Here is a 23,756-nt window from a genome sequence, read left to right as displayed (position 1 = left end):
TGATATCCAATTATGTTTGTCAAACATAATTGGGTATCAATTGCTGGTTTAGGTCCTATTTATCAGCTTGATTTCAGTTTGTGCTTGTTAACAATAAATCCTTTATATACTCGAAAGTTAGTCACGGAGTTCCACAAGGTTCTGTGCTTGGACCAGTTCTATTCACTTTATATATGCTTCCTTTAGGCAATATTATTAGGAAAAACTCCATAAACTTCCATTGTTATACAGATGATATCCAATTATGTTTGTAAAAGAAGCGCGGTGAAACCAACCAGTTAACTGAACTTCAAGCATGCCTTAAGGACATAAAGACCTGGATGACCAGCAACTTTCTGCTGTTAAACTCAGACAAAACTGAAGTTATTGTGCTTGGGCCCCAACACCTCAGAAACACATTATCTAATGATATAGTTACTCTAGATGGCACTGCCCTGGCCTCCAGCACCACTGTTAGGAATCTGGGAGTTATCTTTGATCAGGATATTTCTTTTAACCCCCACATAAAACAAACGTCAAGGACAACCTTTCTTCACCTACGTAACATTGCGGAAATCAGGCACATCCTGTCTCAAAAAGATGCAGAAAAACTAGTCCACGCTTTTGTTACTTCTAGGCTGGATTAATGGCAACTCCCTATTATCGGGCTGTCCCGAGCAAATCTTTTAAATACTCTCCAGCTGATCCAGAATGCTGCAGCATGAGTACTGACAGGAAGTAGGAAAAGAGATCATATTTCTCCCGTGTTAGCCTCTCTGCATTGGCTCCCTGTAAAATTCAGAACAGAATTTAAAATCCGCCTCCTCACCCACAAGACCCTTCATGGTCGAACACCATCATATCTGAAAGAGTTCAAAGTACCTTATTACCCCACTAGAACACCGTGCTCCCAGAACGCAGGCTTGCCTGCCCCAGTGATCCTGCTCAACACCCGCTGCTTCAAATATTACGATTATCAGCTATTACAATATTTAGTTTTATTAGTATTATTATTCACCCTATTATTATAATTATTAGTCTCATTATTGTCATACATCTTTATGTTATACCCCCTCCCCCCTCCCTCCCTCTCTCTCTCTCTATGTCTCTCAACCCAGCCGGTCGGAGCAGAGGGCCGTCCACCATGAGCCGGGTTCTGTTCAAGGTTTCTAACTGTTAAAAAGGAGTCCTTGCTTTGCCGCCGTCGCCAAGTGCCTGCTCGGTCTCTGTAATTATAACTATAAAGGGTCCTGGTCTAGACCTGCTCTACGTGAAAAAGTGCCCCGAGATAACCTCCGCCGCGATCCCAGTCACGATCTGTTTTGATTTCCGTGGCTAAAGTGTTCTACAGAAAAAAAAAAAAAAAAAGGCCTTTTCTCCAAATGAGGAATTACAAGGGGTTATGTGATGCGGGGTCCCGGCGCGGCAGCTTCCTGTTGACCTGAGAAATATTTATCCCTTAAGGACACACAGGCTGCCTGAGCGTGCGTATGGAGACGGAAGGCAGTTCCGGACCTGTAGCGCTGACGTTAAAGGAACAGTGCGGGGATTTTTTTTTTTTTTTTTTTTTTTTTTATCACGTACTCGAGTCTCCTCGGCCAGAGTCGCGTCGAACCCGGCGACCCCCACCACGAGGACAGGACCGTCAGGGATACTGCGGAAACTGTTGCTAAAACCGCAGAGTCTCCCATTTTCCATTTCTGTTCCTGCACCTGTTCAATAAACAACCCGAGTAAAAACCGTTCGGTAAATGTTCTAACGTTCAGTTTCCAGATGTTCTCGTTATTCTGTCCTACCCATGACCACTTTTCTTTTTTTTTTTTTTTTTTTAAATATCCGCTCAGATCCGAGATCAAATCAAGATGGGTGTGGGCGACATTCTTGGAGGCTCCGTGTGGCAACAAAGTGCTGCACAACAACACATTCACACGACCGGATGTGAACGCGTCCTTCAAAATAAGCGCCTACAATGTCAAAGATCCATTCCTTAAGCCCTGTGAATAGCTGGTTGTCCGGTACAGTGGGGGCGACAGACTTTTGTCTTTTGAACGGTCGCACTGTGTGTGCCGATAGAAAAATAAAATTGAAATGAAAAAAGGTCAGATAATAGATGTAGTTTTGAGTACAAACATACAAAAAGCATATTGAGAAATGATCAAAACCAAGAACAAAATATGAAAAATATATATATAATTTTTCTTATACTTTTACTATTATTTTTCTATTTCATTTTACTGGTTCGTTTAACTTTGTATATATGACAGGCTGCTGGCCATTTTATAATCTGTATATCGAGCATCTTGGGCACAGAAATGTCCTTCCGGATGATTGCACATCTGTGAGAGCCGCAGTCTGGTCGAGTTTTATTTTGAAGGTTTCACGGGGAAGATGCAGCCCTCAGTCCGGCACTTTTGGGCAACTGAAGTTGTAGCACCCGTGTAACGGATCCCATAAATCCGCGGGAGCCTCTCCGGGTCCACCACAGTAGCGGCGACCTGAAAAGTCAGTCTGACCTCGGGCAGCAGCAGAAATGAACATCGCAGGTAGGAACCGCGGCGCACGCCGGGACACAACACTGCACGGGCGGCCTGCATTGCCCCGCATCCGCAAGACACGCACACCCTGAGCGGCGGTCGTTGGGTACAGCGGCCGGAGCCAGCCTTTTTTATTTTATTTTATTTTCCCACGCATTAAACATAAACAAACGGAAATAATAATAATAGAAACAAAAAAACATCCCGGTTTTTATAGGCTACTGTTTCAGCTCGGTGCAAATCTGTCTCGAGTTTTCTCGGTGTAACTTTAGTGCAGGTTTAACTCTACTGGGTGCAGCAGTTTTTAATTTTGACCTGGTCTAGTGTGGGGCGTGGACAAGAAAAAAAAAAGAAAAAAACGCGTTATGCGACAATATATCCCGGATAAAAAATAGATAAATTAAAAAAATACCTTCATGAGGGCTTTTTAAAGGATGTGTTGAATAATTTTCTAGCAGCTGATGGGTTTTTCTGATGCCTCCTGTGCAGGTTTAATAAGGTGATAATGTGTTATTTTTGATAACTCCACTGAATTCATTGTCTGGTCTCTGACAGTTTGATAAACCTCAGACAAAGTGCGAGTGGGATCATATCGAGAGAGACAGAGAGAAAAAGAAAAGGCATTGACATTACAAAAAGATAAGTAACGCCGAGTTAGGCCAAGAGACGGTAGTAAATACAGAGCATAGGAAAACTGAAAGCACAACAGAGGAAGTATTAGAAAAGGAGAAATGATTAAAGATGGATTGGGAACAAAATGTTTAGAGAAATGGGAAAGGAACGTCAAAAATCGAAATGTGAATATCGAAACTGTAAACAGGAGATATACTGCAGATAATGTGTCTACTTCCTCCTCGCATTCTGTACCTCCTCTTTGTTTCCTCCTCTACCTTCTCCTCTCAATCTGTTTCTCCTCCTTTCATGTCCTTCTTAACCCATTCTTCCTTTTTGCCTTTCCTTCCTTTGACTCCATCTCTACATCCCTCTTTCCTTCCTTCCTTCTCCTCTCCTGTCTTCTTTCCCTCTCTACTCCCTCTTGTCATTCTCAACCTCCTCCTTTTCTCTCAGCCCCCCTATTCCTTCCACTAAATCAGAAAATTGGACAATTTTGCAGTGTCCGTAGGGGGGGAAAGTTCATCTACAGGTGTGTGTGCGTCCGTTGTGATGCGGTGGGAGGTCCGCCGCCAGCGAGAAACCAGGTCCCCTCGGATGGCGGTGACGCGGATAAAGGCGTAGGAGGGTTGGCTGTAAAACATCACATCGGGATAAGTCCGGGTTCCTAGGAAAAACGTCCCAGTTCGGGCTGATAGTCATCTGTTCGGTTATTGAGAAGATTGCAAACATCTGTCACGCATGTCGTGCCGCAATTCATGCGGTAGCAATTGAAACCCTGAGTCAGATTCTGAGGTTTGTTGCACAAAATACCTCAACTGGCATCGATTTACTATTTAACCTTTTATATATATTTTTTTCTTAATATTTTTAGCAGAGGACACAAAACATTGAAGCAGCAGCTTGTGATTTTTGGTACTAAATTTAAAAAGTTTCAGGCAGTAGATGATGTCAGTTGAATTTGAAGGGAAATGCCACTGTTTTTTAACTGTGTGCGAAGCCTCTGATCGGGATGATTGCCTCCATAGGAAATTGATTAGATAATGTGCTCGGTTGTGGTGGTTTCCGGCTTAACCCGCCCTCCATTAAAACCCGATTCACTGGAATAGCTGCGTGGGAAGTGGGAGGAGTGTCACAGTCTTGTTGAAAGTTGAACTTCCAGTCAGTCATCAAGCTGCTCCAGCCGGCAGAAAACAGCCAAGTGGCGTAGCTTGATGTTGCTTCCTTCCCCATTTCCTAGTGTGACGAAAATGCACCACGCGGAGGAATTTTTCTCAAGTCCAAAAGATGTCAAGCAGAAGTAAAATGTCATGACGCGTCAGTCGACTGTGATTCTGTAACAAACGTTTTCATTGAATGCAGCTCGGTGGTTCTGTCAGTGGGTCGCACACCTGATACCAACCTGTTTCCACTAACAACCTAATATGCATGTAAAGCATCTCTCCTTAACTAATGACAGTAAAAGAGTCTTTATAGTTGTGAAGGAGAATTTAATATCACATTATTTTTGGAGACTAACTCAAACAAAACCTTAACTTTGACTGCTTACATTTGGTTAAAAATGAAACATCATTATGGAGTCCTCCTCCTTTTCTCCGTCCCCTTTCCTTCCACTACCTCGTCCTCTCCTTGTCTACCTCCTCTACTCCTTTCCTACCTCCTTTTTTCCCTTCTCTTCCCCTACATTTCCCACAAGGCATCTGGAACGGGTCTTCTATCAGGTCTTTAATTAGACCCTCAACTCACATTGCCATCCCGAGAGCCAAAATACGTCCAAAATCTTTAAACACAGTAGCATAATTCGTCAGATAATTAGCTGATACGTAACCTGCGTGTGTTTTGTAGTTAAGGGGGGTAAAACATTTAACTTGCTGATTAAATTGCTTAAAATTAATCATTTGCCTCTGATCAGTTTGCTAGAAAATCGGACAAACCGGACATTGTCCGTAGGGGGAAAAGTTCATCTACAGGTGTGTGTGCGTCCGTTGTGATGCGGTGGGAGGTCCGCCTCCAGCGAGAAACCAGGTCCCCTCGGATGGCGGTGACGCGGATAAAGGCGTAGGAGGGTTGGCTGTAAAACATCACGTCGGGATAAGTCCGGGTTCCTAGGAAAAACGTCCCAGTTCGGGCTGATAGTCATCTGTTCGGTTGTTGAGAAGATTGCAAACATCTGTCACGCATGTCGTGCCACAATTTATGCGGTAGCAGTTGAAACCCTGAGTCAGATTCTGAGGTTTGTTGCGCAAAATACCTCAACTGGCATCGATTTACTATTTAACCTTTTATCTGAATCAGTTGAACCCGACTCACTGGAATAGCTGCGTGGGAAGTGAGAGGAGTGTCACAGTCTTGTTGAAAGTTGAACTTCCAGTCAGTCATCAAGCTGCTCCAGCCGGCAGAAAACAGCCAAGTGGCGTAGCTTGATGTTGCTTCCCTCCCCATTTCCTAATGTGACAAAATTGCGCCACGCGGAGGAATTTTTCTCAAGTCCAAAAGATGTCAAGCAGAAGTAAAATGTCATGACGCGTCAGTCGACTGTGATTCTGTAACAAACGTTTTCATTGAATGCAGCTCGGTGGTTCTGTCCGCGGGTCGCACACCTGATACCAACCTGTTTCCACTAACAACCTAATATGCATGTATAGCATCTCTCCTTAACTAATGACAGCAAAAGAGTCTTTAGAGTTGTGAAGGAGAATTTAATAATATCACATTATTTTTGGAGACTAACTCAAACAAAACCTTAACTTTGACTGCTGACATTTGGTTAAAATGAAACATCAATATGGAGTCACGGGAAAACACTTTATTTCTCACTTGAAGGGTTTATTAGGAGATTCGTGATATTGCCGATCTTTCGAAATGAATAACCCCTAAATAAGCCTGTAAGCCGTGAACAAGAGGCAAGGAAAAATCCCTCAAAGAGTTGGTTTTAAACTTTTGGGTATTGCACTCATTGGCTTTCTTGCCAAGAGTTAGATGAGAACTTGCACCTCTAAAGCTCGCTGATTAACACGCTATATCTCGTTTGTGCAACCTGTGCAAAAAGTAGTGTAAAACGGTTCTGTGCCGAGCTATTTCTTGTATGGGATCAGGCAGCCAGCAGAGACTGGTTAAAATTAATTTATGGTGCTGCGTTAAGGGGCTAAGCCATACCTACAGCGGCTTCGTGCGCAGGTTCCGAGGCTACGCCATACCCGACCTGCCCCTGCTCAAAAATGGCGTCGACGGCGATACCACGTGGGGACCGCAGGCACTGTGATTGGCTCCTTGTGTTTTCCTGTACATGTTTCTGATAGCTAAGCTAACCAGCTACATGTTTACTGTACAGACACGAGAGGGGTATCAATCTTCTCATCTAACTCTTGGCTGGACGGTGAATGAGCGTATTTTCAGAAATGTCCAACTATTCGTTCAAAAGTCTTGCATATCCATGTTCCACCTACGCAGGTGTTTTCACTTAGTAGCCTGATTAAACCTCCTAAACTGTCAAACTGTAAAAAAAAAAAAAAAACCAGGATGAAGTTGATTATTTTCCATTCTCTGTGACTTTAAACTTCTTTGATGGTCAGTTTTAACAACTGTTTCCTTTTGTCGTTTATGTCAGCTGCATATCCCCCTCTCAATGTCCCCGCGGCCCCTATGTTCAACAGCGTGCCCGGCTATGAGGGTATTGTGGCAGGAGGAGGTAAGACGTGTCCAAACCACAGGTCTTCACTGAATATTCATGTTGTCGCGTCCACTAAAAAAAATGCGTTGACGTTGCTGCAGGTGGTTATCTTCCCCCGCCCATGCCTGTGGAACCTCTAGTGCCTCCACAACCCGGCCCTGTACCCGACAACTGGAGGTGAGACCTGGCATCAACTGCCTCACAGTAGCTGGTTATCATCCTGCAGCAACCAGCCAGTCACGGCCAGTCTGATACTCATGTTGCTCTGTGTGTTTGCGTGTGCGTGCGCGTGTGTGTGTGTGTGTGTGTGTGTGTGTCTGCTTGCACACTATAGCATCCCGTCTCTGTCGGAGGAGGCTGCCCGTGAGGCGTTCAAGAACTATGCGTCGTCTCAATGCTGCTACAGTGAATCTCCGGCCGAGGAGGGCATCATCACCAACATGGAGTCGTACAACACCTACAGGGTGATCTGATGTTCTCGAACTACCGGTGTCACTGCTTTCTCTGTTACTTAAGGATGCTCCAGTCAGGTTCTGTCGGTGCCATCAGTTGGTTTTATACATACGGCTGATTGGATCCAATTCATTTTACGGAAAGTCTCTCTTTAACACAGACCCTTAAAGTTTGCTACATGACTTAGACCTCATCATCTCCACCTGGTAACCATCTGTGATCTGTATCTGGATATGGTATGTCAGTGTTACTCATTCCACAGCTCACCGAGCTTTAATCGGTGCCTTGCACGGCAGAAAATAATTGTATAATAGAACAGCAAAAAGAGTTCCTAAAATACTCAAAACAGCTACACTATTCCTACACAAATGGAATCACAGGCTATAAACACGGGACCTTCCCTAACTCACTGCCGTGTTGCCAGTTTTCATGGTCTTCTGCAGCACCACAATGGTAAAAGTGCTGTTGGACGGGTAAATAAATAGTGGGGTTGTTTTAGGATAATTTGGGGTTATTAAAAAAATTGCACACATACTGTACAGTTCACTATAAGAATGTAACCTTTTCATTGTATATTCAGGCTCTAACTAAATTCCTAACAATGCTACAGAATTAAGGGGAAGGAAACTGTCGCCAATCTTGCAGCGCTGCTCACTTGTATAGTAGAATTCATTATTGGTAATAGCTAAGAACTATTTCAGGGTCTCATGCTAAGAAACAGGAAGCTCCCAGTATAAATGTACTGGTTTGTAATCAAATAAAGTCTCAAATCAGATGGACAGAAACAAGGCACTTTGGCAAGTGAGGAAAAAAAAAAGAGTCAGAGCAGCAGTTGAAAATCGAAACAAAGATGCTGCAGAGGGGGACGAGCAGGCAGACTGCAGATGATCAGAGTTAAAAAGAAGAATGGACACAAACCTTAAAAGATGAGCAGAGGAAATTTAAAAAAAAATGAGTTGTTGTTGCTGCAACAGCAGCAGATCCACAGATCCAACCCTTTGTGTGTAATACTCAACCAAACCTGCTTCAGTTTCAGGTGAAGTAACTTGGAGCGCTATTTCTAAACTGCACAACCGACACTGTAAGATTTTTGGTGTTGCGCAGTAAACGTGGCTCCACTGTTGACCAGCGAGGCAGGACATAGCACTTACAGCTGGGGGCCTCGTTTATCAACCTTGTGTATGCACAGTTTTGTGCTTAAACCATTAGTATTCTCATTTCTACACATAGAATACAATTTTTTTTCTTTTTGTGCTTGAGACTATGCGTACAGCAACTTAAAACCTACTGTAGCTTGAAACTGTACAGATGGGGACCATCTGACCATCTCATCGTGATCATAATGCGAGCCCGACCACCTCCAGATGTGATCTGGCCGATCTAAACACACTCTGCTGCAGTTACACCTGCATCAGCACGAGTTTTTCCTGTTCCAGATCACATGTCCAGATAAAGATTACATGTTCTTAGCAGGTGGCGATGGGGTGTAAGTGTCAGCCTTGTTATGTAACTGAACCACTTTGACGACTTTCCTGTCCCTCCGTGCTCTACATGTAAAGGGGACCGGATGCGCCCACACAGAGAGCAAGGTTTTGAGAGTCTAACGGGACTTCAGACACTTCCACACAGTTTTTCTAAACGCTTTGATTAAACTACTCTGATCACTCTCGCATGACTCTCATGTGACATGAACATGTGAACAAACCACAGTAGAAGAGAACCAGACCTGAAACAGTAAATCCAGTTCAATCTGACTCGCAGGAGGCTTCTATTTTAATCAGTACAGCTGTCCACACATACCATGTAACAGCTCACGTTTCACTTGTGCTATATGTGCATAGCTGCAGCCTGAATTATATTTTTACACCTGAAGTTTATTTTCTTATATTTTATATGCATAACAACAGTTACTTTGTACTGGACACCGAGCACTGCCATCACACAGGTGACACACACTCAATGCGTCAGATTCAGTCTCTGTATTTACACTGTAGACAAACAAAACTCGGATTCGTCCAGAAATAATCCTCAGAAATCCAGTTTTCATTTACAGAAGAACTTGTCTGTTAGCTTGTAGCATGCCAACGCCTCTCCCAATGTCATTCAGTCATACTGATCAGCTAAATGTGAGATCCAAATCAAGTCATCTGTATGAATTTATTATTTATTTATTTGGATAAAGACCTGGTTTGGATCTGTTCTGTAGTATCGGCTGGAGACATTCGCTGAGTCCAGGTCAACTGAGTGGGCCAAAAAACCCTATGAAGGTAAACACACACACACACACACACACACACACACGCACACACACACCCACCCACACACTAACTGTGTAAAGATTTACTGTTTTTCATGAGGTTTAAGGGTCTTTAACCCTAAAACCAAGTCTGAACCTTTGAACAGGCCTTTGAAGAAGTGATGACCGGACAAAGTGTCCTCTCTCTAAAGCAGGGGCGTAGTAGCGAGGGGAATAGTGGGACTAGGTACACTGGGCACCAACATGCGGAGGGCCCTCACGAGACATGGAATTAAAATTTTGATTTTTATCTGCAATTTTGATATTTTTTATTATTAGCATTTTAAGTAAAGCATGTGAACTACGTAAGTAGTTTGAGAGTATTTATTTAATTAAAAACATTATTAATTGACGAGGCTGTGCTCTTTGGAAACAAATTTACCATAACTGTAAAATAAAAGATGACGCCAGTGAGGTCTTATTCAGCAGTGTTTTATTATGAAAAACAGTAATGTAGTAATCCTGTCTCAGTGAAGGGGCCCGAGTAGAGAGGTGAACTGATAAACTGTGACGGAAATAAGGTTATATAATGTTGTAAAACCTCAAAGTGAAAGTTTCACATAGTAACTTCAGCGTGTTGAGAAAAGAGGAAATGTGCTGAGAATCCAGGTTGTGCAGATTTTTAAAAAAAATGTGCTATGAACACCTCATTAATATCCAATACAGATGCATGTGTTTATCTGTTGATTCAGTTATTTGTACTGGTGGGACAGAGGATTGTATTAATAGGGGAAGGGGTCCCACTGCGGCTGCATGTGTACGGGGCTCAGCTTTTTGTTCTACATCAGTGCTTTCAAGGTCTCAAGCTAGTCCTCACAAAGACCGACGTACAAACGATATTTAACCGCAGGAGAGTTTTACATCGATGAGCTCTGTTCGCTGTTACAGTGCAGGATTACTGAGTCATCTAGATATCTAGTCACATACAAAGAGATGATCCGGGTTAGAGTTTGTTACTCAGGAAGATGAGACGCACAGTATAAAGCCCCTAGTGTCAGAATATGAAACCCAGAAGACAAGCAATCAGCACAATAGTCACCATGTCATGAAATATTTCTATGAATGTGGTTGTTACTAAAAATGGCAGCTTCTCAACAGCCTGCTCTCTAACTGCGGATGACAGTGTCCTGGGATGCAAACCGTTTTCCATAAAGCTGTTAGGCTTGTGAGAAACAGATTCTAAAAAGAATGATCAAAATCTGTGCATCTCAGGCTAAGATATTCCGAGTTTTAGTGTCTAGAATAGATCAAACCCCAAAAACAATGGATCCCACATTTCCCATAATGCAGCTCGATAGTGTCTTTCATTAGACCCTCCCTGCCAGATAAACAGTCTTTCAAACCCGACACCTCCAGTTTTGCGATGCAGGCCTTCTGTTATAAATCTGAAGCCTTCGAGCCCAAGATGAGATGCCATCACGGTCACATCACTATGGTATATCTTGACAGGTTTTTTGATTGACAGGTAATTAAGACGTCTCTCTCTTGTGTGACTGTCAGGTGAGCCAGCTGACTTTTACACCCAGCCCGCCCCCCGGCCTTGGGAAGTCCAGGCCACGCCCCCCAAGCTCTTCACCGATTACAAGCAGGAGATTCGGGTGCCCTTCACCTCCTCCATCCAGGTGATTGTTTAACTGGAGCTGTCTGTCATAGACTGACTTGTTACTATGGTTACCTGCAGTTTAATTTACCCTGAGTTATGATTTAGAACTGTCGACCCGAAAGCCAATCAGAGGGCAGGATTCTTTGTTGCCGGGATACATTTTTAGCCTGAATTATCCTGGAAGGCCTTGAGGAGGTTGGAGAAGTCCTTGAGAAAGTTCCACACGTCTCTGACGGAGTTCAAGTGATCCTTGAGGAGGTCCAAGGGTTCACAGAGTATGTTTAACAGGCCTTTGAAGAAGTTCCAGGGGTCCTTGATGACATTCCATGGGTCCGGGAACAAATTTAAATGCTCCTTGAGGAGGATCCACGGGGCCTTGAGGGGCTCCAGAATTTCTTGAAGATGTATTACACACTCTTGAAGGGGTTTCCGGAGTCCTTGAGACAGTTAAAATTGTCCTTGATTACAAAAGTCCTCAAAGATGTTTTACGGGTCCTTTTAAGAGGTTTCAGTTCCCTGACTGTGTACCAAAGATACTTAGAGGGGTTCCAGTGGTCACTGAGGACGTTCCAGAAGCCCTTGAATATTTGAATGTTTATTTTGGGACTGCTTCGAAAATAAGATTATTCATTTGAAGGGGTTAAAGCTGTTATAACAGCCCTCTTGGAGGCTCAGTGAGGCCTTAAGTTTCCAGTTGTCCAGAGGTTCTTGAAAAGGTTCCAGAGGTCCCTGAAGATGTTGTAGAGGTTCTTGGAGAGGTTCCTGAAGTCATGTGGAGGGTTGAGGTGCACTTTGAGAGGTTCTTGAGGAGGTTCAAATTGTGCTTGACGAGTTTCCATACAATATCAAAGGACTCCTTGGGATCCTTGAGGACGTTCCAAAACTCCTTGAAGATGGTCCAGAAGTCCTTGAGGAGGTAATGGGGTCTTTTGAGGAGGTTCTAGAGGTTTTATGAGGAAGTTCAAGGTATCCTGAGTGAGTTAGCTGCTAATACGAGCTTATATTTAGAACTGAAGTTTAACTTTCGACCTGAACTATTGATTTTATTTTTTACCTTTGTGTGTGTGTGTGTGTGTGTGTGTGTAGGACTGCGAAACCTGCCAAGGCAAAGGGCAGATGCCATGCAGTGACTGCCATGGAAATGGATACGTAAGTAGACTATCAATAAGTTATTCCATCAATCAGCAATAAAAAAACTACATAGTAATTGTAGTTTACATAACAACTACATAGCAAAATTAAAGACAGGAAAGGTTTGATGTGGATATAAAATTAGAAGCTGTACTTGTAGTAGATTAATAAACAGATGAAACTAAATGTGGATTTACAATTAAACAAGACACACTCCGTCTTAATAGTTCTGTGTGTGTGTGTGTGTGTGTGTGTGTGTGTGTGTGTGTGCGTGCGTGTGTGTGTGTCTCTGTAGAAAACTTGCCGGGTGTGTCATGGCTCTGGAATGAGCGACGATCAGAGCTGCACTTGCTGTGACGGCACCGGCAAAGACAAGTACTGCAGGGGCGTCGGGGAGTGGGTTTTTGAGGCTGGATGAAAGTCTACTCACATCCTTGAGTGGTTTTCCCGTCTTAGATTTGTCTTACTTGAATAGATTTTAGAGTGCTGGATCGGTAACACTATCCAGCTTTTCACAATAAGAGAGAAGGGTCAGAAAAATAAATGTATTTTTATTTTGGTAGGGGATACATGTTATCTTGCATCTTTTTAATCGTTTAATGACCCCTCAGACATGTCTCAAAACCCCTGACCTTGGGATTTTAAAGTTGTAATCCTTAAAATTACTGTGAATAAAATAAAAGAGAAAAAAAATGCTGCGAGAAATACACTGCAGTCCCCGTGACCGCTTCGCAATAAAAGCCACCATGTTTCAACAGTTGAAAGCTTTTAATGTGAAGCAGCAGGCAGTAGGCTGTTCAGTTTGCCCCTTAAAATACAGTTTTCCTGTTTTGTTTCCCCTTAAGTAAATTTTAAAGTTGTTAAAAAATAACTTTATTCTATTCCACACTGTTTGATGGTGTACATTCTGCATCAGCTTGTTTCAGCTCTTTACTGAAGCTACAGTATATGAGGTTTACACTGAGGGAAACATTCAAAAACAAGACTTCATAATCTTCATGGCTGCACCACTTCATTAGATGGGAACATACTGTGTAATGTTTCTGCATAATTTTATAAAAAATATCCCCAAAATTCCTGATGACACATTTGATATTTTTGTTTTTTGAATTTTTGAATTTTGTCATTTGAATTTAGAATAAAGTAAACTTGAACAAGGTTGGGCTGCACAGCATGAGTTTGCTGGATAAAGGCTCTGATACAGCTGTAGGAAAGTGAACAGTGAGGCTGATATCAATTAGATAAAATTAAAAACAGTAACACCAGATTACACATGGCATCATTTCCTGTGAATTCCCCATGTGTGGGAAGGTCAATTTTAATCTACCACTAACCACCACTAACAATGAAAATTATTAGAGGTAATTACAGAATATATATTCAGTGAATGGCTATTGGTGAAAAAATACCAAACATAAATAGTATCAATAATATGGTTTGATTTCATGAAAATCTTGAAGATTATAACTTTAGGAGGCTTGTGATGTTCCCAGTTTAAGTGTAATTGGGGGAATTTGTTAGCTCTCTACTGTCCACTGTCTAATGGAAACAAGAACAGGTCAAAACCTAGTGTATGGCTGGACCGCCTTTATCTGTTCGCTTCTCTCCTACCCTCTGTGCTCACACATACAGTAATTTAATACAGCTGAATTCCCAACAGAGCTGTTCACATATAAATATTTTCTGTTTCTGTTGATAGACAACAGAACAACTTTGAAATAGTGACCGAAATGCGGCAAATTAAGACTACATGTTAACCAGCAGTCGCTTCCAAGCCATTTCCAAGCTGCTGCTCTGCAATGCTAAAAGTCTGATTTAATAACAGAGATGTTGTCTGACGAAAAATCACCATACACAAAAGTTACAGACAACGACTGTGCTGTGATTTCGGCTATATTAACTTGTGAAATGATCACCCAGAGAGAAAGTGAGAAGTCTACTTGAGTTTACGTCTTGAGTCTACCGGAGTGTGGTCAGTTCAGTGAGACGCAAAGAGAAGTGTGCCTACAGAGGGAAAGCCTCACTTCCCATTTTATTATAAGGTAATTTCGATAACTTAAAAGACAAAAAAAACTTAAGTCTCTGCCCTCATCTGCATCACCATACAAAATATAAAGCTTCTGAAAGCTGATTTTCGATGAAATGGCTGTCTGTAGGGGAGGAAATCGATCTAAAAACTGATGGATAATTTGAAAAGTGATCAGCAAGATGTGAAGTTAACAGTGTGTGTGTGTGTGTGTGTGTTGTGTGTAGGTGTAGCGATTGTAATGCTCGGGGAACGGAGAAGTGCAAAACCTGTGAAGGAAAACGACAACTGCTGAAATTCATCCTGCTTAAAGTGGAGTGGTGAGTATTGAGACTACAGCTTTAGGTCCTTTTACAAGTTCAAATGGAGGTTGAAGAGGTTCTATGGGGTCTTGAAAAGCTTCTAGGGGTCATTGAAGCTGTTCCAGTGGTCCTTGAGGAGGTTCCATGGGGTTCCTTAAGCAGCTCCCAGGGGATCCATGAAGATGTTCCAGTTGTCCTCAGTTATGTTTCTGGAGTTCTATGGGGTTTCCAGTGGTCCTCAAAAAGTGTACAGATGGTCTTTGTGGAGGTTTTAGGTATCCTTGTGGAGAGGTCAAGAGTCCTTGAAGAAGGCCCCAAAGAACTTCAAAGCGTCTTTGGTGGTTTCAGATGTTTAATGGTCCTTGGGAAAGTTTTAGAGGGCCTTTAGAAGTTGCCAGGGGTATTTGAGGGGTTCCAAAGATCCTTGAGGGGATTCTTTGAGACTTTGAAAATGTTTCTGTGGTCCCTGAAGATATTACATCTTGGACACTGAGGTCCTCCTCAGGAGTCATTGGTGAGATTCAAATGGTTCTTGAAGAGATTTGCTGAGATCTGGAAGATATAACAGTGGTCTTTCAGCAGACTCATTTGGTGTTAAAGAGCTCCCAGAGGTCATTAAGAGGCCCAGAGGTCCTTGAAAATGTTATTGTTAAAATGTTATCCATGAGGAAGCTGGGCCCTTGAATGATTTCCAAGAGCCCTTGAAAAGGTTCAGGTGGCCCCTAAGGAGGTTCCAGAGGCCCTTGATGAGGTTTCCTGAGTCACCGAAGATGTTACAGTGGTCCTGGAAGAGATTTCGGGTACCTTAAAAAGCCTCAAGGCTAATCATTAGTCCTGGAAGAGGTTACTGTGGTCTTTGAGGAGGTTCTGAGAGTCCTTGAGAGGGTTCAGATGGTCCTTGAAGAGGTTGCAGAAGTCCTTGTAGATGGTCCTTGAGGGTGTTCTAGAACTGGTACTACGTCTGATAACAGATCTGACCTGGTGGCCTGAAAGCAGCACACACTGAACCAGATACGGAATTAATTAGGTGGACATGTGGTGTTGTCATAGATGACACTCTTGTGCCCTCTGGTTGCATAAAAGTAAAACTGCATGATGTGAATTTAATTGAAAACAATACATACTGTAGACTGTTTAAATTTTTTTTTAAACTGATGAAATTATATACAGTAATTTATATATTAATCTGTGCGTGTATGTGTGGATGTTTACACAGATGTGGCCAAAAGTGTTGTTACCCTTACACCTCATTGAAACAATGCCTTGTTCTTCCAGAAAAGGGTTGAAATTAAAAGCTCTTTTGCCATGAATACCTGTATACCTTATGTTTGCCACAGAATAAAACAAAGAAGCCGTCAAAAGAGCAGAATTCTTGGTTATTCAACAAAGATCTTCTAAAATGGCCTGGACAAAATTATCGATACCTCTGAGAAGTGGTGATAAATAAGTGGATTGTAGAGATATTTAAAGCAGACTATTATTCGCTATCACAAGTGTTTTCAATCTTAAAATCAGTCATTCACCCTATTTAAATGGAGAAAAGTCCTCATTGTGCCATTTGGTATCATTGAGTGCACCACACTGAACATGGACAAGAAAGAAAAGAAGACATTTGACTGAAGAAATAAGGAAGAGAGTAAATGCCAACCAAGGTTAAGCACCAAAAGCACCAAAAATGGATGAAAAGAAAACATTGGACCATTCTGAGGTGGCCTGTTAAGAGTCCTGATCTTAATGCAATCGAATGGTTACCAAAAGCACCAAAAATGGATGAAAAGAAAACATTGGACCATTCTGAGGTGGCCTGTTAAGAGTCCTGATCTTAATGCAATCGAATATTGATGGAAAGAGCTGAAACTCGCAGTTGGGACAAGGCAGCCCATCAATCCTGAGAGATCTGGAGCAGTTTGCTCAAGAGTTCAGCCAAATTACCAGCAGAAAAGTGTAGCGGTCTCGAAAAGGGCTTGATTGCGGTGATTAACTCAAAAGGGTGTGCTACAAAACATTAGGTTAAGGGGCCAAAAATACTTGTCCATGCCATTTTCATTTTTTGTATTATTTAAAATGATATGTTAAATCAAAAATCTAAATCAACATGTCTGTTCTATTAAACATGGAATAGAGAATAGTGGATGAGAATTACTTTTTTCAGTTTCAACTTATTCAGGGAAAATTTTGGTTTTTCATTTTTAAGTGGAAGAGTACCAACACTTTTGGCCACATCTGTATATGTATACATGCGTATAAAAGTGTCTTTATATGTGTATATATTTGTGTATCTGTGTGTTTAGGACTAACCATGCGGAGGATCACGTGGTGGAGCAGAATTCTGGTCTGAATGTCACTGATCTTCACTCAGTGAGCGGGAAGGAGCTGTTCAAGAACAACCATTACTCCGTACAAACAAACACACACACACACACACTATAAAACTACACATACTAAATACAGTATCTGCTCTGTGTTTTTTCCCAGGACATTAGTCAGTGGTGGTGATAAGCGCTGCTCATCCTGTTATCAACGTAGTTACTAGATCACACCTTTACCAGTAACTTAATTCTTTAAATTAAAATATGTGATGTTGCTCCACTTCTCATTATCTCTGAAACTTAACAAGCCTAATATTATATTTCATAAAAGTGTAATAATTTCTCCTGACTTCGGTGGTTGCGCTATTTATTTCAGGCGAGGTGGGGCACTTCCACTGTAAAACACTGGAGGAAATCCACATTCTCCTCGCCTCATCATGTTCCTTAAATACAGAGTAAACAAAATTCCTCCAAGTTGTAAATCGTACAGGACGGTCAAGCTGTAGCATATGGTCATGCCTCTGCGCCGGCGACAGTCGTGGCCGGAGGCATTATGGTTTTTTTTGGGGGGGGGGGGGGTTGAGTTATCTGTTCAGCCTGTTCCTGTGAAATTGGACACAAACTTTCACTTGCGCTCAAGGATGAACTGATTGGAAATTTGGTGGTCACAGTTCAAAGGCCAGGGTTATTGTGAACTCACAAAACACGTTTTTGGCCGTAACTCAAGAATTCATACACTAATTATGACAATATTTCGCAGAAATATCCAAGAGGATGAAATGAGGAAGTAATGATTTTTTTAAATTCAAAAGGTCAAAGGTCAACTTCACTGTGACATCATAATATTGTGCAAAAACCCTTTTTTGGCCATTATTCAACGCTACTCAGGAACAGAAGGGGATATTGTGACCGTATTTCACATTTGGTCGGATACTGAATTGCTGACACTAATCTTGGGTGCCCACCTTGAAACTGTGGTGGGTGTATAGATCTTCCATGCTGCCAAATTGAAGATGTTTGTGTAAAGCACCCACGTTTTAGAATTTATAAATTCTTTGCTGTAACGTCCGTGTTTGAAGCATTGTCTACTGTCATGGCTACAACTTTGTGGTGTATCAGAATCAGCTTTATTGGCCAAGCATTTGAACACATACGAGGAATTTGGCTCTTTTTTTTTTTTTTTTTTGTTTCTCTCAATGGAGTTACACACTGCTGTTCCTCTGGTAGTCCACCACAAGCTCACTGGTTCTTTTGCTATTGAGCTTCAGGTCATTGTTGTTGCACCATGTGACGAACTTTCTCTCAGTCCTCTGTGCTCCTCTGTAAAAATAGTCTTTAAGGGAAGACAGCATGTTTCTCACTGGAAATTATTCAGTGGAATCTTACAGTACATGTCAATATAGTTACAACTTCGCAAAAAAATGCACCTTAATACCATTTATCAAATTCCTTGAAAGTCCTTCGAGGTGGCTATCTGTTTTATTGTCAGTACTGTGTGTTAGTCTCTCTGTCTCTGTCTCCGCCCAGCTCTACCCACTGCTCGGGTTCCCAAATCAGGCCATCGCTGAGGCCTCCGACCGTCTGATCAAAGAGCACCAAAGCAAGTACTCCCAGAACTCCAGGATCCTGCAGCAGGTAGGCCAGCAGACCGCTCAAGAGACAACCAATGCTGGAAAAGGTCATCATTATAGGTCATAAAGTGAGGGTGCTCTCAAACGTAATGCCATGAAAAGTTTTTATTTATCAGTTAACTTCGTACAAAGTGCAGTAAACAGAAAAAACCTAAATCAAATCAATATTTGTTGTGACCACTCGTTGCCTTTTAAAACAGCAACAGTTCTCCTCAGTACACTTGCGTCTTCTGTGGATGTAGTCTGTCTCAGTGTCTCCTGTCTCTTCATGTGATCCCAGACTGACTCCATGATGCTGAGATGGTATTGTGCGATGGATAAGAATCTAAACATCTGATGTGCCTCAAATTTTTCCACAGTGCTGTATGTGGAGTAATGTGTTTATATGTGCATATATATTTGTGTATCTCTGTGTTTAGGACTTAACATGATGTTGTTTCTTTTATTGAAACCGTTTTAGAGAGGGGTTTATTCAACTGCATGATCATTTGGGAGGCTGCAGTTTGTGGTGCTGTGAAAATTGTATTGCGTTATACAGGCAGGTGTTTAAATTATTTTGATCACCCCATTTATTTAAATTAGGGTCGACTAAATAGCAGAAAGAGCAACACAGCTCAGCAGCAGCAAAAACTACAGCCTCCAAAATAATCACACAGTTGAATCAACACATCTCTAAAACAAAAAGTGAACATAAAAAAACTTCATGACTTGGAGGATTTATTGCAGAACTGTTGTATTATACTGCATTAGTTTTAGCCAGCTGTACCTAATAAACTGGCAACTGAGTGTATATACACTGAAAGCAGCGGAATCATAAATTAAACTGTAAGAGATGAAAACAGTTGAAGAGATTAAAGTTGAAATTTCAGTTGTAGCGCTACAGAAAGTTGAAGCGTGTTCACTGTAATCAGTTGAAGCTGAGCTTTAGAAGTGTTTTAGGTGTATTATTTAAGTTTGGACCGAGCCCGGCTAGCTGTTTCCCCCTGCCTCCAGTGTTGATGCTAAGCTAGGCCAACCACGGCCTGACTTTTACGTAACACACAGACGCGAGATTGACATCCACCTGAGAGAGAAAGAGAATAAGAGTATTCCCCAAAATGGTGAGACTGTTCCTTTTTATTTCTCTTTCTATCTCAGAGGCAGATGGTCGAGTTGATCCCCATCACTAAGGTGAACTACAAGTGGAAAGGTGAATCTTACCTCTACTACGTCTACGGCAACGAGCACCAAGTCAGCGCCGAAGACTACCCGGAAACCTGCTGCTGTGTCATCCAGTAGACACACACACACACACACACACACACACACACACACACACACACACACACACAGCCAACCTCGACCGTCTCAAACTGTTAATTCTCATATCGTCTCTCTTTTTCATATTAGCCTTTCACATTCATACGGACCAATATGAAGAATCACTGTGACTAATCAACATGATGTTTCCGTTCATTCAGCGTCGCTGATTGGAGCTCAGGTCTAATATGTTGATCCCCAGATTTTTCTGTCGGGTCCCACTTTTGCAGATGCAGATACATACATGCATTTTAACACACGCGGATTGTTTACTGTGACCCCCTCCAATGAATGAATTAAGAATATTGTAATAATGCAAAGCTGAAATGAAAGTATGTAACCTTTTCCTTAGAAAAGGGAGAGCGACAAGCGACTGTCTCACTGCCAGCATCGGAAGTAAAACCCATAGCAGCCTTTTTCTGGCGTTTGTCCACGTTTCGATTGGAATTATTTGTCTTAATCAGTAGTTCACATTCACAATTAACATAAAAAAAATGTTACTGTTACTTCCCGCAGTGTTTTATAAAGATGCCTCGCCTGAAATGTAGACCGCCCACACTAACATCAGTGCTCCTCACTAACAAAATGATCCTGTGTCTCTATGATCCTTTTTTTTCCTGAACTTTTCTGCTCAGCTCTGACTCTCAGCTTCTGCGTCCTGTTGGGACATGAGTACATTTTGTCTCGATAAAATATTTAGTCTTTGTCAGCAAGAACTGACCTGTTGATATCCAAGATTAAGATGATACATATAATGCAATGGAAAAAATTATGTTGTGGTTAAAAGGGCCTCCTCAGAAACCATTATTGCCTCATTAGCCGCTCATTGTTGACCATCATGTGTCTGTTACCATAATAACTTACTAAAAGCATTTTTCTGTACCAGTTTACATAATACACATGTTAGTACGTGTCATTTAATGTCTTCCGTACTAGATGAAAACCTAGTTTATGTCTAAAACTTTGCATTTTCAACATCAAGTAGGGCTTTTAAGGAGAAGATCTAATAGATGAAATGTGAGAAATGACAAGTAAAAAGTAAAAACATGAGAAGCAGCAAAGAAATGAAACATATTAGGTTTTAATCTGACAGAGATTAACATTCTTTTTGTAATTATGTGATGGAGAAGTCGAAATCATCAGAGACACATGTTAAAAAATAACAACAGAATCTGGTTCACCTGGTTTCTACTTGTGTCTTTCTTCTGTGTTTTAATGTTTCACGAGGGTGGAAACCACTTGAATGTTTAAACTGTGGAGATCAAAGGTTTCATCACAAACACATCGGGATTTTCTGACTCCCGAAAAAACCCCAGATATCTTTTGTGTTTTTCTAAAGGCCCGATCAGGCCAGAAAGTGTCGAAGCAGAATTAATTTGCACGTCCGTGTAAATATTTGATCCTCGGGGTGCGGTGACGTAAGGACTGCCCACAGGGCTAGCGCAGTTTGTGCCCCTCATGTATTAGCGTACAATCAGGTCGCTGAGGTAACCATTCGTTTCTCTGAGAGATAATTAACCGGGGACGTTTGGAAAAACACACAGATTTACTTTGCCCCTGCCGGTGGTCTCAGCGATTCCATTGAAATTGATTCATTTTCCCCAAAACTTTGCTGTTTTTAAAAGTGGCCGTGACTGGGCCTTTGGTCTCTTTATTCATGTTTACATGTTTACAGTTAAATAAATGTCTTTCACCTGCACAGGCTCGTTGGAATTATTACCATTATATCTTTAATTTTCAGTATTGAAATATATCTATATGCTAAATGTACCTGATGTTTATCACATTCAGCTGTTTAATGTTGACAAATAAAAATACCCAAAGTGTTGAAACAGTATTTTTAATGTTTCATACCTGTGTTTAAAAAAAAAAAGAAAAGAAAAAAAAAGAAAAATCAAATCAAGATGTCACTGTAATAACCATAAATGTTAAGATTAGTAATTGCTAAGATCCAAGCGTTTCCTGTCCTGCATGAAGTCCATTAAAGCCTTTTTCGTGGGCTTCTCTCTCGCTTTAACTCTCAGCCAATCAGATCTGAGTCATCAGAAGCGAACTAAAGAACAGAAGCCATCGGATGACTGAATGAAAGGAACGGAAAAGACTCTTCTTTTCACTTATGCACAACAAAGGCTCTGTAAAGAAGTCAAATAACTGGTACCTCCTCAAACAATACCAGTCGCTCAAACTCGCCTTGCTCTCGTCAGGACAACCTGATGCTGGAAAATTCATTTTCATGAATTTTCTTATTTCAGTAATTTCGGTTCAGACCTGTCTGCAAAGGCTTTAATGCTGGAATTGTAGTTCTGCGGAGACCTAAACACCTGTGTAAATCTACGCAGAGAACAATGTTATTGGGAACTGTTGGCCACACACTGCCTGACACACAGATATCTAAACATAAATATAAATGTAAAATGTCAATGGATTAAATATTCATAAACGAAATGGTAAAAATTACTTTTCCAAGCCTGCGGGGGCTGGGGGCCACCCATGCAAAGCAGCATGGCTCCCGGTACCAGCGGTGCTGGGAACCCCATTGTAATCGCTCAGGCTTTTATTTTTTTTTTATTCTTCTGTTGGTAAAAGTGATACTGCGGAAAAAAACTGTAAATGATGTGAAATTTCAAGGGGGAGGTATAGAATAGAGCACAGGTCAGACACAAAAAAAATGACACACGTCCACCTACAGGGGGCACTATGATCAAGGTAAGCACATTTTGGCCAGTAACTCCCACATTGTACATTGCACATTGAAAAACCTTATATCCACGTGTTTAGCTGAATCTTGTGATATGCACACATCCGCCCTTTTTTTTTCCCCCACAAAAATGTGAAATACGCAAAAATTACTCCTAGGCCTCGAGTCCGATGTGCATGACACTTTGCACATGGGAATTTTTTTATAATCCAAAAAAGGCACAAGTTATGAAGGAATAATTATAATAATTATTATAATAATACCTATAGGTTAAAGTTAAAACAGGAAGCATTGCTTATCAGCAATCATGACAGTTCATAGCAGACCTTCATATGAACTCGATCAGGAAACTTAAAAAAAATTGTACACTACTGATTTACCAAAGAAAAAGATTCAGATTCAGATAATCAGCTGGTGTTGAAGGAGAAAGTACAGAGGGTGACAGAGCTGACAGCAGCTCAGTCACATTCTTCTCAATACCAAACATCGAATAACTCTGTGAGAGGTTTGGGATCCAAAATTGTACGATCCCACCTAAAAACACATGCTCTTACTCATCATTGATCTCATCATTGATCTTGACACCGAAGATTCCTTCTTGGGGACCAGGGGAAGAGCCAGAGGACCTGTTAAGACTTTAATTCTGCACAAGTTGTACAGTTTCAGCCTTTGAGATGGATTTTCCTTTCAACTTTGAACCCCAAGATTTACACTGTCCCGTCAGAAATGTTTTTATTTAATGTAACTCAGTCATTATCTCGTGAAAACTCCATTTACCGTGTTGGTAAATGCAGTTTCACAACAGATGGTAACCTTTTTGAGTTGATCAAGGACTGGTGTAAAACCGGCTCCGACAACCAGCATTGCATTATGGGTTTTTTTGTAACCCTGATGTTGATATTCTTGTAGAGACCTCTAAGTCAGCATATACCGTCTGTTAGTTAGTCAGTTGAATCAGGCCCCGTTTCACCTACAGGAGTTTCCTGTAACGTGCTCCTGCTGCCACAGAGGAAATAGATTCATGACGAATGAAAATGAATTGAAGGTGTCTTCTGGTGACTTCCCTCCAGAAATGGGCCGGAGACTGAATCATCATTCAAGAGCAGGCAAAGGACTGTCACAGAAGTGACTGTCCAGTGTCGCAGAGGAGGAGGAGCTCGAAAAGGCAAATCACCTGTGCGAAAGTGGGATTTCTGTTCCGCCTTAATGGAAG

General features: G+C 41.6%; 1 protein-coding gene across 1 annotated transcript; it reads left to right on the top strand.

Annotated features, from left to right (window-relative positions):
* The first annotated feature begins 2,375 nt into the window (after nucleotides 1–2,375).
* LOC120807503 (protein SSUH2 homolog) lies at nucleotides 2,376–21,677 on the top strand. Its single transcript, XM_040159645.1, has 12 exons — nucleotides 2,376–2,522; nucleotides 6,733–6,813; nucleotides 6,897–6,972; nucleotides 7,130–7,259; nucleotides 9,455–9,515; nucleotides 11,045–11,166; nucleotides 12,234–12,296; nucleotides 12,574–12,653; nucleotides 14,532–14,624; nucleotides 16,898–17,003; nucleotides 18,443–18,550; nucleotides 19,684–21,677. Exons 1-12 carry the CDS (start codon nucleotides 2,510–2,512, stop codon nucleotides 19,822–19,824), a joined length of 1,074 nt encoding a protein of 357 aa, XP_040015579.1. The 5' UTR covers nucleotides 2,376–2,509; the 3' UTR covers nucleotides 19,825–21,677.
* The last annotated feature ends 2,079 nt before the right edge of the window (nucleotides 21,678–23,756 follow it).

The sequence above is a fragment of the Xiphias gladius genome, chromosome 21 (assembly GCF_016859285.1).
Source record: "Xiphias gladius isolate SHS-SW01 ecotype Sanya breed wild chromosome 21, ASM1685928v1, whole genome shotgun sequence".
NCBI classification, from domain to species: domain Eukaryota; kingdom Metazoa; phylum Chordata; class Actinopteri; order Istiophoriformes; family Xiphiidae; genus Xiphias; species Xiphias gladius.
Note: the sequence above shows the minus strand (reverse complement) of the source record. Positions and strands in the feature narration are given on the sequence as shown.

Bases quoted from the DNA above. Each gene is read 5' to 3' on its own strand.
- LOC120807503 (XM_040159645.1), top strand. The intron at 12,297-12,573 runs GTAAGTAGACTA...GTGTCTCTGTAG, and splicing joins ACTGCCATGGAAATGGATAC to AAAACTTGCCGGGTGTGTCA. The intron at 17,004-18,442 runs GTACAAACAAAC...GTCTCCGCCCAG, and splicing joins TCAAGAACAACCATTACTCC to CTCTACCCACTGCTCGGGTT.